This window comes from Sceloporus undulatus, chromosome 2 (genome assembly GCF_019175285.1).
Source record: "Sceloporus undulatus isolate JIND9_A2432 ecotype Alabama chromosome 2, SceUnd_v1.1, whole genome shotgun sequence".
Lineage (NCBI taxonomy): Eukaryota > Metazoa > Chordata > Lepidosauria > Squamata > Phrynosomatidae > Sceloporus > Sceloporus undulatus.
Window position 1 is genome coordinate 41,021,811 of NC_056523.1, and position 16,909 is coordinate 41,038,719.

The 16,909-nt window shown below is 38.5% G+C and overlaps 1 protein-coding gene and 1 long non-coding RNA gene across 8 annotated transcripts in view; both read left to right on the top strand.

Moving 5' to 3' along the window:
* LOC121922680 overlaps nucleotides 1–16,909 on the top strand; it is a 365,925-nt gene that overhangs the window by 224,952 nt on the left and 124,064 nt on the right. The gene's annotated exons all lie outside the window — the stretch shown is intronic.
* The window catches only part of LOC121922678 (contactin-6-like), a 193,882-nt gene that overhangs the window by 104,375 nt on the left and 72,598 nt on the right, over nucleotides 1–16,909 (top strand). For 6 of the 7 annotated variants that reach the window (XR_006102208.1, XR_006102209.1, XM_042452387.1 and 3 more), the window contains 4 exons: nucleotides 2,239–2,417; nucleotides 3,684–3,820; nucleotides 7,676–7,805; nucleotides 8,970–9,120. Coding sequence is in view for 5 of the 7 variants with exons in the window: in XM_042452387.1 (XP_042308321.1) it covers nucleotides 2,239–2,417; nucleotides 3,684–3,820; nucleotides 7,676–7,805; nucleotides 8,970–9,120 (597 nt within the window). In the remaining 2 variants the exon portion in view is untranslated. Of the gene's footprint in view, nucleotides 1–399; nucleotides 414–2,238; nucleotides 2,418–3,683; nucleotides 3,821–7,675; nucleotides 7,806–8,969; nucleotides 9,121–16,909 lie in introns of those variants that run through there. The other variant, XM_042452388.1, reaches the window with a different exon arrangement.

Here is a 16,909-nt window from a genome sequence, read left to right on the forward strand (position 1 = left end):
AATTATTCTGTAAATTGTGCCCTGCTCTCTTCATTTCTAACCTGGATGGTATTTCGTATTTGACAAAGAGGTCATCAAAAACAATCAGTATGAACAAATATTGTTGCTTTATCTGTGACTATTCAGGCCATATTAGGAACATGTACAGTAGTGTTTTTTTAAAGCTGTTATCCTTTACCCACTTATCTGTGTAGAATTCCCTGTAACTTACTTCTGAGAAGGATTGTGGCATAAAATTTGTAAAAGATAAAGTAAAGGTATTCCCCTTTGAAAAAATTCTCAAGTCATGTCTGACTGTAGGAGGCGGTGCTCATCTCCGTTACTAAGCCAAAGAGCCAACGTTGTCAAGACTACTCTGTGGGTCATGTGGCTAGCATGACTGCACAGAATGCCGTTACCTTCCCACTGAATTGGTACCTATTTATCTACTTGCATTTGCATGCTTTTGAACTGCTAGGCTGGCAGATGCTGGGGCTAGTGACACGAGTTCACCTCATCATGCAGCACTCAGGCCTCAAACTACCAATTCCGATCTTACAACCAACGAATTCAGCATCTTATGCGTCCCCATAAAATGTGTAACTTTATCATTATACACTTTGTGCTCATACTGGATCATTTATGATTAATTTTCAACATATACTGAGGGGTCTGGGATGGGGAAAATAAATTCCACCACACTGAAAACAAATAGTGCAAATCAGGCAACTCACACTAACTATTATAGGCATCAAGAGGAATTTCAATCAATTTGTTACATTTAAACCCACAACTGCAGAACTGTTCAAGTAGTTCTATTTATGGTTAATTAGTCCCATTTAGAGGTTTTAAGGAAAGATAAACATAAAAGCTGAGGATTATGGACTTCAAGTATTTTGCTTCCTTATATGTATATCAGGACTGAGCACCAAAAATTAGTAGGAATTTTACGAGCATAAAAAGAGGGGAGGAAACAGAGAAGTACAGTACTAAAACATAACAGAATAAATATTAATGAAGGAGAAAATCTGATCAAACTCTCATATCCATATTGAGAGGAATTTTTTTTCTTACTCAGTGGGATAAATAAAGCTAGCTCACTCTAAAATAGCCATGGTGAAATAAAATGTACACTTAGAAAACACTGGATCTTTGAATCAAATATGATGTGTTATCTACCAGTCTGGGGTTCAATTTTATATAGCAGCCCAAATAATTCTTTTGCTCTGCTGTGAAGCTCAGAATTTAGCCACCTTTCCATTTTTTAAGTTAAAGAATTTCATTCTGTTTGGAGGATTTCATTTCATAATACACTAATCAAATGAATCTGAATTGTAAGAGAAAACAGGTAAAAAGAAGTACTTCTTCACACAGGCCATGCATCAGATGTGGAATTCCACAAGATATCCTGATGATCACAGACTTGGGTTCTGCTTCGAAAGATTAGGCATTTTCAGAACAGGATATCAATGGGTTCTAACTGTTATGGTTTTATATAGCCTCCACTATGGCAATATGGTGTTCTGTATCAGTTCCAACACTGCATTCCAACACTGCTTGTGAACTACTGGTAGGCATCTAGTTGGTCAACCTGGGAACGGAATGATGAACTTGATAAGGGTTTATTTTGATCACAGATCAGTTTGTTGGATCTTAGATCTGTATTCCTTACAGTCCCCAAAGAACACACAAAGATACATTCCTAAAACAATTGTGGGATGTCTTGAACCGCAGGACCACTAAATCCCTTAAAAGAGCTTAGAATAGTTTCAGAGGATTTTCCTGTTTCATTTGGTAGTTAGTAATAACTAACTCCACAGTTCCAGAGTACAATTTTATAACCATTCTTTATTTTGGGAGTGGGAAACTTTGGTGGGTCTAGGAACCAATTCTGCTCAGAATTTCAGAATTCCCACTGCCACCTCCACAGTGCCAACATTTGGGAGCAGAATGGCAAAAGTGCTTTAAAATGAATGGAAACACTTATTTTAAAGGATGCTTTTAGTTGGTTGTTGGATTTTGGCAAAAAACTAAAAACAAGAGTTTCTCCCTATTTTAATGGGGAATGCCTCATTTTCCATCCAATTTTGGCATCATGGTTTTGCTGGGGAGGAAAAAAAGAACATTGTTGGGAGCTATTTGTGGCCCAGAGGCCCCATGTGCTTTATACCCCTGTTTTACCTATACATCCCATGCCTTGTTTCTACATATTGAAAATGATTTTCTGGACTTATGTTCTGATAAGTTTTGTTCATTTAGTCCAGTTCCTAGTATCAGTTGGAGAAGAACTGATGGGAATCCATTGGCTCAGAAAATCAACACATCCACAGGAATCCTTGAAATTCCAGATTTTCAGAAGGAAGATGAAGCTACCTATGAATGTATTGCAGGAAATGTTAGAGGAAGAAATGCTGCAAGAGGCCAGCTGTTTATATATGGTGAGTAAATTTAATTTATTTTATATCAGGCCTGGGCAACATGTGGCTCTCTTGTTTTTAAAACTCCCATCAGCTAGTACTAGTAAAGCCAAAATGGAAAGAGGCTAGATATTGCATATCAATGACATTTAAAGGGACTCAAATTGCAGCCAGTGTTTTATATGGCATACCAGTTGGGTTGTTGGGTTCCATGTAGGACAGGACTCCTGTATCTTTAATAGTTAATAGCTAATAATCTGTCTGTAGTATCTAAAATAATAAATTGTTCACATTATGGTGTTTACTTATAACAGTTTTATTAGAGTGAATGCCAGCAAAGATAAAATCATTGTGCTTATTTTAGGGTCCCTGTTGTTCTTTTATCTGTGGCAGTTACTTATTTTTGCAGGTAAACCAATTGCAATGGTATTTTAGTGTTCGGTGGTGGTGGTGGTGGTTGATACTGCCCCAGCATGGCTCTATCCTATGGAAGCCCGGGATTTGCTTTTTGGTGAAGTACTTAGACAGCTCTGTAGGCTGCTGCAACACTGAAGTTTGACACGACTTTAACTTTCATTGCTCAGTGCTATGGAATTCTGAGATTTGTGGTTCTGTGAGGCAGCAGAACTCTCTTGACAGGGAAGCCTAAATATCTCACAAAATGACAAATCCCAGAATACTAAATGAAATCCCATAGCATTGAGTCATGTCAGTTAAAGTGGTGTCAAAATGTTTTATTTCTGCGTTTTGTCAGCAGTCAAAAGCCATTCCACTAAACTACAGTGCTAGAGCACTCAGGAAGAGAATATATATTCACTCACCAAACTATAAAACCCAGGATTTGTCTGCTGGAGAATGGTAGTTTCTCTGAACTGGACCAGAAGAATATATCCAGCCCCTCATCAAACGAACAATGCCAGGATTCATTGGGAGAAAGTCATAGCGGTTAAGGTGTTATAAAACTTCTATAATTATGTAGTGTCGATATACCAAGTTTCCATCCATTTTTTTAAAAGTAAACTACTTGATTATGAAATCACCTCTTCATATATTAATGACTAATGTTAAGTCCATTGGATTCAGCTGGGAAATTCCAATTATGACTAACTCTGGATGGAGCCCAGAGTTTTAAATTGCTCCTTTCTAAGTAACACACGCAGGAGGTTATTTTAGAAACCTTATTTGTGCAAATGTTATATTTCAATGGATTACAAGCATGAAACTGTTGGGAAACAAAGCAAATTAAAACTACAGTTATAACAATTCTCTCTCTCTTTGTTGATATAGCTCTCCCTGAATGGGATAAAAGGCTTGGGAATGTCCATGTCTCTCTTTATGACACTTTGGTATGGGAATGTAAAGCAACTGGGAAACCAATGCCATCATACCAGTGGCTTAAAAATGGGCAGCTCCTAATACCAGAGGTAAAAGCTATATTTGATTTTAGCTTTTGTTTAAAATGTACATCTGATTCTTTATTTTGTGAAGCTTTCTCACTCAAAATCACTGACAGATACCCTGAAAGCTAATCCATTTCCAATAGACTGAAGTTTTTCTTTCCATGATATATAATAGTTGTTGATGATGATGACTATGTTGTGTAACTTCAAGTCTTTTTTAACTTGCAGTGACACGAAAGCAAACTTATCATGTTTTTTTCTTGGAAAGATTTGTTCAGAGGAAGTTTGCCATTACCTTCCCCTGAGGCTGAGAACATGTGACTTGCCCAAGGTCACCCAGTGCATTTCATGGTTGAGCTGAGAATCCAACTCTGGTCTCCAGAGTCCTAGTCCAACACTCAAACCAATATACCACAATGACATAATTATTTCAGTCAATGATGGGACAAGTACATTCTGAGGCACCCAAGGGTCCCTGCCCCCACATGGCAATTGATTTTTTGAAATAATTATGATTCCAGGGGTATGGGGGTTAATTTCAGTGGGGTTTGCCCTTAATGAGCTGTTTTAGGCCCAGGAGAGTCCTTTTTTTACAAACAGAAAGTCAACTAGAAGTTGATTCTATTATTTTAAGGAACCATGTGAGGCAATTCCAGCCCCCAGTGCCATGGAATTGCCCATACCTTGTTGAGCTAATCCTACCATTGCATGTTTGATGATAAATTTATAGAAGGCCTCTTCTGAACAATCTGAATCCCACATGATTTACCACCATACAGTCTAGGAGCTGTTCTGCATCTGGAAACTGGTACTGTGTGCTTATGCACTATTTAGGAGGGTACAAAATTTAAAATTGTAATTTCATAAAACATAATAATAATACATTAAAAAGCAAATAAGGCAAAGACAACAGGTTAAAGCAAAAACCACATGCACACATGCACACACACACACACACACCGATATTAGTAGAAGGGCCACCTATTAAAGTAGAAGATGGTATATGAGAATCTTCTAACTTCTAAGTCTGTATGGGTTGTGGATGGATAGAATATCCAGATTTGGGGCATGCATGGCTTGAGCTATTGCCATTCTGCAGAATAATGCAGTTTGACACCACTTCAGCTGCCATGGCTCTGTGCTATGGGATCCTGGATAACTTGTTTTGGCACCAGAGCTCTCAGACTGAAAAGGCTAAACATTTCACAAAACTACAAACCCCATAATTCCATAGCATTGAGCCATGACAATCAAAGTCATGACAAACTGGCCACAAAAAGATGTGACTAGCAGAAAAACCAGTCAATGGTCTTGGATCAGAGTAGCTCTCCTAGAGGGGTTGTCTCACTTCAGGGAATTACTTTGAGCAGGAAGAGGCATGATTTCTGCTTCTGACATGTTGGGAAGGGGACAAGGCAGGGAGGATATTAATTAGTATGCAAATTGAATATATGGAGTCTTCAGATTCCTTTTTGTAAAAATAATAAACTATTGTTGCCCTTTTTCAACCCAACCTTTGACTCTCGCCTCTCTATTTGAGGTAATTTACTTATTACCATACTTAATCTTACCCCCAATGCTAAATCTAAACTCTACTTTCCATTCTAAACAATAAAATGATTGTACTAAAAAGTTACATTTCAGGTAAAACCATATTGAATCAGATCACCTGGATTAGTGGTTCTTAAACAGGTGTCTCCAAATGCTGCTGGGCTTTAGTGTCTAGAAGCCTTCAGCCAATGGTTAGAGATTATAGAGTTGTAGTGGACCTCTTTCCTATTATAACCAGTCAAATGCTGTCAGGAAGCTCACAAGCAGAGAATGGAGGCAGCATCATACAGAAACAGAACACAATTCATTTTTGTACTGCTTTTGAATATAGACACATTGTTTAACTATCCATACTCACAGTTGCTGCATCAACCCTGGCTGTTGTTGTTCCGTCCTCGAGTCAGCTTCAACTCACAGTGACCCTGTGGTCAACGCCATCCTGCATGAATTTTTACTATACCATGTTAAAGTTATCACAGCAAGTGGCTGTCACCACATCTTATGGCAGTAAATTCTATAAGTTAATTACATGTTGTGTAGAAGATTACTGACTTTGGAATCTATCATCCATCAAATTTGTAGGGTACTCCCAAGTTTTAGCATTATATGAGAGGGTGGACAGTTTCCCTCTGTGAATTCTCTGCACACCATAGTTTGAAGGAAAATGTTAGCAGTGTAATAAAATGAAAGTATGAATAATTGCCCTCTGTCAACTCTTTGCATACCATTGTTGCCCAACTTTTTTGCACAATTTCTTGTACGACTGCCTCACTAAGTGTTTATGCAAAGGTGTAATAAAGCGCAGCTCCATTAGCAAGGGTCTTCATTCCCCTATATTTAAATATGATTTAAGCCTTTGTGAATATTTATTTACCAGATTCCTCATGTAATTTTTTAAAAATCAATTGAGAAGTACTCAGAGATTGAGCGTATGAAATGAAATACCTGTGTAATTATGCTTATATTCACAGGATTTTGTATGTGTGTGTGTGGAGAAGAGAGAGACAGAGTGTAGGATTCACTCTGAGGACAGAAAATAGCCTGCAGATACAACTCAGTATGCAGAAGGTATTTGTAGCCAGCTCCATGGAAATAAAAAGTGGATAAGTAATAGCAGGTTTTTAATTAGATTTGCTGTGTACCAGTCACACAACCTGGGGCTGTGTTCTCATCAGATTTTTAAGCTAAGCAAGGTTGGTATAGGTCAGAACTAGGAGGAAGATCCTCTAAGGAAAACCTAGAGTGCTGAAGAAGCTGCTTTGTTTTATGTTGAATTCAAGGAGAGTTACTCCTATGGCTGCTAAGAAATCCAGATCATCACATCCCCCATTGCCTTGCATTAGAAAATGAAAATGAATCTAACAATTTTGCTTTTTCATAATTTTGTACAAAATTTGGAGACATGCTAAATGTTGAAATGTGGGTTGACTCAGCTAAATTTCAGATAGGTAGCTTCAGGGTGATTTTTTTTTGTAAGCTCTTGTACATTTTACTATTTTTTTCAAAGAATAAAAACAGTTTTTAAAAGTTGTTGATAGATGAGTTTTGACAATTCCTGCTGCTTTTGTGCTAGCACTGTGTCTGTCTGTCTGTCTGTCTGCCTTCTTTCTTTCCTTCCTTCCTTCCTTCCTTCCTTCCTTCCTAAAAATATTTGTATGCTATTCTGTATCAAATGATCTCAGATGATGCACAAGTAAAGTCAATACTAATATTAGCAATACTCTGCATTATAGTATGAGAGAGCAAGAGTAGTGTAGTTATTTGAGTTTTGGACTATGATATTGGAGACCAGGATTCACTCAGCCATGGAAACCCAATGGGTGACCTTGGACAAGTCACACTCTCTCAGTCTCTGAAGAAAGGAAAGGCAAAACTGCCCATAAATCCTTTGATTGGATTTTGCTGGTTAGATGTTGCCTTCTGTCAGTAAAGCCCAGTTCCTCCATCCTCTTTGTCATCACAGTACCTTACATTGTCCTTTTGGAGCCAAATTTTTATGATTTTCCCTGCTATTTTTTAAATCTGAAACTCTAGATCAGTCCAAATAACTTTGGACTATGCCATACCACTCTGAATCAGCATTAGTCTGACCTGATCCACTTGGGAGCTGATACATAGCTGTAAAAATCACCACCAGTTTGATCCAAAATTTGAGATATATCTGATTCCCTTTGACAATCCTATTTCACAGGCTTTTATGAGGACAACATGGGTAGAAAGAGAACCATGCTTGCCGCTTTAAACTGAATAGAGGAAAAATTGGATATAAACATAATCATTACTGGTAAATTAGTTAACAAAATTAATGTTGGTTTCCTTGCTTTTAAGGAAAGAATTCAAATTGAGAATGGAACCCTCACTATAACTATGCTGAACATTTCGGATTCTGGCCTATATCAGTGTGTTGCAGAAAACAAATATGGCTCAATATATTCCAATGCTGAGTTAAGAGTAATTGGTAAGTTGATGATGCCTGGAAAATGGCTGGGTAAAATAGAAATATTGAATATTAAATAAATAATATGATTTCTCAAAATCAATTAGTCTTACTGAGAAGATAAATTTAGGGAAAAGAGCCATATAAGGACATTCTGAATGTAAGGAAAGAAAGCTAGTGTGCGTTAACATGTATATTTTATACAGTGGTCCCCTCCCTTATGCAGGGGATTCGTTCCAGTTCCCCCCCCCCCATGTAAGGAAAATTTCACGGATGCTCAAGCCCCATTAAAGATAACGGGGCTTGTGTCTGCGGTGCCGCATGGTGCCTGTGACACGGGCACGCATGCCATTAATTTTTCCAGCGTGTGGTGCCACTTCTTCCAGCATGGCTTCCAGCATATGCTGGAAGCCACATAAGATGTGCCCATGTATGATGCGGGCGCACTGTATATGTATATCTACACAGAGGTAAATCCATTGAGGTCAGTGGGACCTGCTCCCTAGTAAATTTATATAGAATTGTGGTCTAATTCATTTTTCACAGAAATCTTGTGCCTATATTGAACTTTGCCCATGGAACCCCACTAAATTATATGTGGCTTTATTCTTCCTCATGACAACTCAATCACGCTATTTGTAGCTAAGCTTAATTGGAGTTTATGGAGCTTAAGCTTTTAAACTTTGGCCAATATTCTATACTATTGAGCTTAGCATAAGAGAGGCCCACATGCAGAACTCTGTCACATCCTGAAGACTCTGCAATAGCTTTCCTCCAATGGCCATTCTATTGCTGACAGAGAGTAAGAAAGATCAGAGAATGTTCTGGCTATGTTCCCAAAACCAGATGTAGGACATCTGCTGACATCAACTGGTGTCCTTCAGAGGTCTCCGTGGATGATTTCATCAATCTTCATATTACTTGGATAGCCATGGAAGGGTTAACACACAGCAGCAATGGGTCTGGGGTGGGGGCTTTGGTGTTGCAAAGAGGAAGAAAATACCAACTTCCACAATGACAAAAATAAATAAATATTGACTTACACTTCTTTATGTCCCTAATAGTATGCCAGTATATACACATGAAATCAGTGATAGGGCTTGATTATGATATGAAAAAAAAAAGATTATTTTTTAAAGTGATGTGCATATGTTTGCAGTTTTTTCCTGTTTTACTTATTTCTAGCTTCTGCCCCTGATTTTTCCAAAAACCCTATGAAAAAGTTATCTGTTGTCCATATGGATGGTGAAATCACGATCAGATGTAAACCAGAGGCCTCTCCTAAAGCGGCTATTACTTGGAAAAAAGGTTCGGAGTCTCTAAAACAAAGCAAAAGGTAAGCCTATAAGCCTTTTTTTCTCTTTTACTTGTGGAAAACTGTTTATCTAATTTGGGTAGAAACCAAAGCTCCACTAATGAAAACGGTGGGAGTTGACCCATTCCTTTTTATGTTTAAAGTTTCCTCTTTTTCTTTGAACATCTAATCACATTGTCATATCATAAACTGTAACTTTGTTCATAATGGGGTGCTGCTCACACTCCAGTTTGCAGAAATAATTTTCCAGTGCAGCAGATCCCAGTTGTTACACATGTGTTTGTATGTAAAACTACATCAGAATTTTGTAAGCTATTTTGTAAGATATTAAACAGGAAATGATTGAGCATGCTGTATGTGATAGTATATGGAGAAGGAGTTCATGTCCATTGGCTTACCATCTTGAGTGTGCAGATTTCAGTTTGAAATCTTGCTTTTTAGACATCTGCTGTGACATGAAACCACTCTCACATGATATTCACGTGATATCATTTCTAGACATGATACTATGCATGATGACAGAGATATATAGTAGACTCTTTGTAATGTGTACTAATATGTTTTCTATTGACTTTATCTGAACTTTTACCCTACTGTGTTCCTTAATGTTTTACTGTGTTTTGTATTTATTCTATTGTGATACGCTGGCTTGAAACTGTAATGGAAGGCAGTGAGGAAATGCAATGAATATATAAATATATAGAGATATACGGATATATAGATACTGTATGTTTTGTTGTTCTGTACATTTCAATATATAAAAAATATACTGAGCATATCTAACTTTCTTCCTAATTTGAAGTAACCTGAAATACAATTGTTGTGGTATTTGATATTGTGGTCTTGTTCCAAATAGGTTTTTGTACTGCACTATTGGTTTCAGAAGTAAAATCATGTAGAAGATAATACAGCTAAGGGAAGAAACAGAAAAAGAAAGCAGGGCCACTTCTGAGCTGTCCAATAGTGGAACACACTGCCTCGGAGTATGATGGAGTCTCCTTTTTTGAGCTTTGTAAACAGAGACTGGATAGCCATCTATCAGGGGTGCTTTGATTCTGTGTGCTTGAGTGGTATGGGGTTGGACTGGATGGCCCTTGTTGTCTCTTCCACCTCTATGCTTCTATGAATTTCAGTCTGAGTAAATTACTTCCTTTCTCTGCCCACTGCCCTTTTAAAATTATTTTCTTCTTCCACCTTTTATTTCTTCCTCTTCTTTCTTTTTTCATTTTCATTTCATGTCAGTTCATTTAAGATTCATCTTTTTTTTTAACATACTTCTGATGCCAGCTTGAGCATCTTGTTATGTTCTCATTGAACAGAAAGTTCATTTCTATTTCCAGGTCTTATTTTAACACAACTCTGAGGGTGTTGGCACTAGAATCAGAATAATGCAAAGTATCTAAGGCACGTTCACCATAAAGGCAAAATGAATACAAATTAATCTCTTCTCTTGATGGCACACTAGTAGTACACAGTGGACCAATGGGATTGATTCTCAACTGCTAACTTTAATTAATCACTTCAGCTCTATTTCTGGCTAATGGGTGAAGTGACAGAAATCAAAGACATAGATTTCCTTTCATGCTTCTAGTCATCACATCTTGCATCATCTAGTGAGATATGACAATGCATGCAAAATTTCAGACCACTCAGCAGAATAACATGGAACTCTTTCTCTTATCTCTTCTCTGTCTAGCTAAAACGATATTAACACTATGGATTTTATCACATGGGGGAAATCAGGGGTTTAAAAAGGCATTTCCCCAGGATAGTCAAACAATTGCAGGGGAGATTTTCACATGGCATCATGATTAAAGAGGACTTATCCTGGGAAGAACCAGGAATGCTCCAGCACTAAATCATTCATGGGGAAATCCTGTGAATGACTTGTTGCAGGAGCATTCCTAGTTCTTCCCAGGATAAGTCTTCTCTAAGCACAATTTGTGTAAAAATCTTTGCTCCCATGTGATAAAGTCCTATGCTGTGCTAAGTGGCAACATCCATGTGTCTTGCCCAATTGTATATTCATTTCCTAAGAATGGGTTTAACATTCCAAGAGTGAAAGAAGAAAAGTCCTTTGGGTAGTTCTGGCAGTCCTTGCTGTTCCTTACCTATGTTTTCCATTTGTGATGTGGAACAAAAAGCCATATATTTGCATAAAATGTAGATCTGACTGATATTCAGATGCAAACAGACAAGTATGATTCATTTATATCAAAATACAGGTTGAGAAACTGTTATCCAGAATTCTTAAATCCAAATACTCCAAAACCCAAAATTGTCCACATGGGTGGCTGAGATACTAACACCTTTAACCTTTTTATTTAAAAAATAAACTTTGTTTTCTGATAATTCAATGTACACAAACTTTGCTTCCTGCACAAAATTATGTAAAATATTATTTTAAACATTATTTTAGGCTATGTGTATAAGGTATATATAAAACATAAATGAATTTTATGTTTAGACTTGTGTTCTCCAAAATATCTCATTATGGATAGGCAAATATTTCAAAATCCAAAAGAATCCAAAATCCAAAACACTTCTGGCCCCAAGCATTTTGGATAATAGATACTCAGGCTCTGTACAGATGGAGAGACACCACCCCTTTCTCCCCCAAATTGTTGCTGCAGCAACCACATGGGCATGGCAATGATCCACTCCGAAAAGGATCTGCAAAATGCATCTCCTTTCCGTGTTGCTACCAAGATGCCATTAGCGCTCTGGAGCAGCACGGTGATGTCTCTTGTGCGCCGCCCCATTTGGTGTACAAGACACATAATCAGTGTGTGTGATGTATGAATGCACGCACGCCAAAGTGGAGTCCAGAGAGTACAGAGTGTGTGGATGCTCTGCTCTCTTGAGCCCTAATTTCAGCCCTAGGATGGCGCTTTTTGCCCGTCTGTATAGGGCTTCAGTCTGTGGAGGATCTGTGTGCAATCACATGTATGACCATTTGGTGTTGGTATGCCCTGCCATCATTCACAGAATCGGTGATGATGGTGGATGTTCTTCTGCCTGTCTATTTGTAAAATATTTATATGCATGCTGGACTTCTGGTTATATAGCAACCGATAGCACATCCCACATTTCCAAGTAAAATCAGCACTGAAGGTGGGATACACCAAACAGTTGAGAGAAGAGAAAGAGTTAAAATTGTCACTTCTAGTTCTATTGCTGGGTGCTTCCAATAGATCTGTATCTTTCCCTTTAAGATGAAAGGGGCTTCTCAAGCCTTGAAATAACCATTAAATTCTAATAAATTTATTTTGGAATAGGTGTCATGCGATGGGGTAAACTCCCATCATTAGTTCCACCATCTGCCAATCTAGCAGTTCAAAAGTATGCAAATGCAAGTAGATAAATAGGTACCACTTCAGTAGGAAGGTAACAGTGTTCCATGCAGTCATGCTGCCCACACGACCACTGGAGTTGTCTTTGGCTTATTAACAGAGATGGGCACCCCCCCTACAGTTGCTTATGACTAGACATTACTGTCAAGGGGAAATCTTTACCATTTTAAGGCATAACTAAGTTATGCTATGGGTGTAAGCTAATAAGGGTGTTCATAGGATGACCATAACAGTTACAGTTGCTTTTACATGTGTGGTCTCATTACTTATATCTGTTTTATACCACATGGCACCTGCTGTAACTTTCTCATTTTCAAAAGCAACTTGAGATACCATATATACTCAACAATAAGTCAAGAAATGTATGCCCCAAACTGACCCTAAAATCCTGGGTCAACTTATATAAGGGTCAATACACTCAAGGCAGTAGTTTTGGAGCATCATAAGTGTGCTCGTTTTAGGACCTTAATGTTATTGGCCCATATATAAGTTGACCAAGGATTTTAGGGTCAATTTTGGGGCATACATTTCTTGACATATTTGAGTATAAATGGTACCTCAAGTTGCTCTGTGTGTGTGAGAGAGAAAGATTTCCCAGTTTGATTTGAAAGCCTTCTGTTCCCATAAAAAACTCCTTTTAACTCCACTTCTTTCCTGTTCCAATCTGATTTGAAAGCCTTCTCTTCCGATCAGAGAAACAGCCCTTTTAGCTCTACTTCCTTCCCCTGACCAATCCAGTCTGAAAGCCTTCTCTTCCCATCAAAGAAACACCCCATTTAACTTCACTTCCTTTCCTCCCCAAAGCTGTGTTAAAACCTCCCCACCAGCCCCAGATAAGTGGTGTTAGGTGGTCAGGAGAGGTTCGGAGGTTCGGAGAAGGAGGAGGAGAGAGGGAAGTGTTTTTTTCTCCTTTAGATCCTGTGTTATAGTCCCCAAAGTTTTACCCTCAACTTATCTATAGGTCATATCAAAAGCCATGATTTTTACCCCAAAACCTTCCCTCAATTTATACATGAAGTCAATTTGTACATTATTATATATGGTAACTAGTTACTTTAGAATCGTTATAAATTACAGAGTCGCTTTACATATAACCAGGGGTCAAGCAGACCAGCAATTTAGAGCAGCCTCTGGCCACTCCAGCCCCAGTTGCTCCCAATTCAGTGTGGGATCGTGGTGACCAAAGGCCGTGACCCAAGGTCAATTGGTGGTCCTTTGCCAGCAGCACAATGTCAGCCCGATCCAGGGGTGTGTATCTTATGTATGCCATACTCCTGGATTCACCCAAAGCTGGTCCTTTTGGCCTCTGTGTTTCAAGCCTAGAGTTGCCAGTTCAGGATTGTCCCAGACTCTAATGTTCCTCATCAAAAACTGAAACCTAGGAACCGAGCCTGATGATGTCATTAAGGACTAAGTACCAACTACAGTGTTCACAGCTTCTCAGTTGAAAACATAAAACATATTTGTGAAGTCGAAGGCTTTCATAGCAAGCATCCATAGTTTTTTGTGGGGTTTTGGGCTATGTGGTCATGTTCTAGAAGAGTTTATTCCTGACATTTCGCCAGCATCTATGGCTGAAGATGCCAGCCACAGATGCTGGTGAAACGTCAGGAATAACCTCTTCTAGAACATGGCCACATAGCCCCCCCCCCAAAAAAAAACCCACAAAAAACTATAAACATTATTTTCCTGTTTTGTTAAAACAAAAATCTTCACTCAAGGGATTGATTTCAGACCAAGGTGAAATGAGAAGAATATTTCTTTTCACTTATTTAGGGATACAGAAAAAGGTATATATAATCTAGAGTACTTCCTTCTAGACAGAAAGTGGATGAGCCCTGGCACTACAACAGCTGGGAGAAAAGGATGAAACTAAGTAGGTAGATCCTCCAGAACAGAAGTTCTCAACCTTGAGCCTCCAGCTGTTTTGGACTTCAGCACCCAGAAGCCTTTGCCAGCATGGCCAAAAATTAGGGAATCTCGGAGATGAAGTTAAAAACATCTGGAGGACCAGAGGTCTAGAATCTTTGCACTCAACAGATCAGTGAAGTCTTGCAAATTATAGCTAGCTGCTGCTTTAACAGAAACACTGGAAATTAAGATGCAGTCTTTTCTTCTTGCCCAGAGATAAAACTGAAATTTGCCTGAAACTGGAGAATTTCCACCCTCATCTTCTGTCTGGAGATGACCCACAAAGACTGGAGAATAAGGGAAACCCAGAGATCTGGCAAGCCTAAATGTAACTACAATAGTTGCGGGGGGGGGGGGGGGGTCATAGTTGTTATTAATTTTAAACATAACTTTTCCTTCCTCTTGTTATTTGGAAGATGATGGAGAAGGCACAACATAAGAGATGGTGAAGCTTTCCCCTTACCTGCAGAGAGGGGCTTCCCATCAATGCTCCAGGAGGTTACATTTTCCAGCCCTGACCAGCCCCTCTTTTCATGATTTCTGACTCTTAGATCTCCTCAGCAATTCACATTTTGCAGCCAGTATTTCTCTCCCTTGGCCTTGCCCTTGGTCTTCAGGCAAAAAGTCAAGGGCTGGTGGACAGTAACCCTTGTGTTGGCCACTGTGTGAACAGAAGACCACTGTGTGAGTGGAATATTGGCCAGTTCACAATTATGAATATTGTCTTAGGTATGGTTCTGGCCTGATCCAACATAGTTTTTTCCAGTTTTCTTATTGCCGTATTACAGTTTGAAGAACAGCATGTTTAAAGGAGTTAGAAATCTCCTAGATTGGTTGGTGGCTTTCTCTGTTTTTAAAGAAGGGCTCTAAGCTGAGTCTGCACTTTTACTAAATAGAACATTGCAATGCCCTTCTCATCTCCTTCATTTCTGATCTTTTTCTTTCCTATAAAAATGAGAAAGAGGGAATACTAAATCTTTAACAGCAGAGGCATCAGAGAAGAGTGTTAAAAATTACCTCTTTGAGGTAATACTAAGAAAGATGAAAGCCTGTGCTTACTCCTCACCTGTCATTCTTAGTTCCTGTTTCTTCCTTTGTTTCCAGTTCTTAGCTGCAAAATGTCCATTGGTTGACCCAGTTAATTAAAACTTCTTTAGATTCCTTTTGCTGGATTTCATTTTGTTACTTTGACACTGTGTGCAACTATTAAAAATGGGAGGAACACTTTGGTGAGACCTGTGACGTCTGCAGGGAGTCCATAGGCATTTCAAAAAAGTTCAGCACAAGTCTCACTCAGCCACAATCTTAAACATCATCAGTGGACAAAAAAGAGTATTAAGTGAAATTCATAAGATAAAATGGCATCTTTGCTTCTATATATATATATTTATTTTAAAAGCAATCTATCCAAAACAACAAAAGGCTAAGAGTGTAATCTTTCCCTGTGTGGGAGAGAGATTCTTGCTGGGCTTAACAAAGACCAATATACCCTTGAACAGCATTGAATGGTTATTTTGAAAGAGAACTGTGTGCATTTTTCTCTATATTTCCATCACATGATTATTGAGGAGTGGGGTTGCACTCCTGCTTTTTAACCCATTACCAGTCAGCCTACTTCCAGTCATATGTAATGCATTTACTTATTATTTACTTATAGGTGAAGGGATTCTCCATTTGGAACTCAAGTAACTCGGCTGAGAAGTGGGCCAGGACAGGTGGTGGTGATAAGATATGGCATAAAACTACAGTTCCAAAGATTTCCTTCATGTGCTACCTGTACTTATGTATGCACTTTACTAATTTATTTATTAAATTTATATGGCAGGTTTTTCTCACAAATTGGTATTAAATAGGCCTACAATAGTAAACATTCAAACACCTCATCAGCAATCTCTTATCAGGTAGAGCAGCACATAATTGTAGTCTGTTCAAGCAGCCAGTGCTGAGAACAATACAAATCTTTATCTGTCTTATTCCTTGTTCTCAGAATTCTTAGAAATATTGTGGAGTGATCACCCAGTTACCTTGACCCTTATGCTTCACTAACAACTTTTCTGGCTTTTCCTTTGACTGATTAACAACTCAGTGAGAATCATCTGATGAACTGACTTTGGCATGCCTCCTTACCACCCTCTTTGCCTGCTCCATCAACCTGCTACTACTACACTGCATTGAATCTGTGCACTGACTCTGGTTCTATATTTCATTTTTATATCTCCTAGAAACTGTACCAACCTTTGGAAACCCCTTGGCTCTGTGGACACTTATAGCCACAAACTAGGACAACTGTTGCCTGCCTGCCCCACTAAATCTTAATGACTAGGCAGATAGATATAGTGCCAGGTGCTTCCTCAAATACTGAAGTTGCAAATCATTGGGGGTTTAAAATTCATTACCAACTTCAGTTGGAAGCATATTGACAGCCTAAGCAATTCCTTTGAAACTGATATAATATTGTCTCTACACAAATTTCTTGACAACTTTTCATGACACCTTCATTCCACAACCACACCTACCTGCCATATTTTGTACTTGCTGCATCTTAC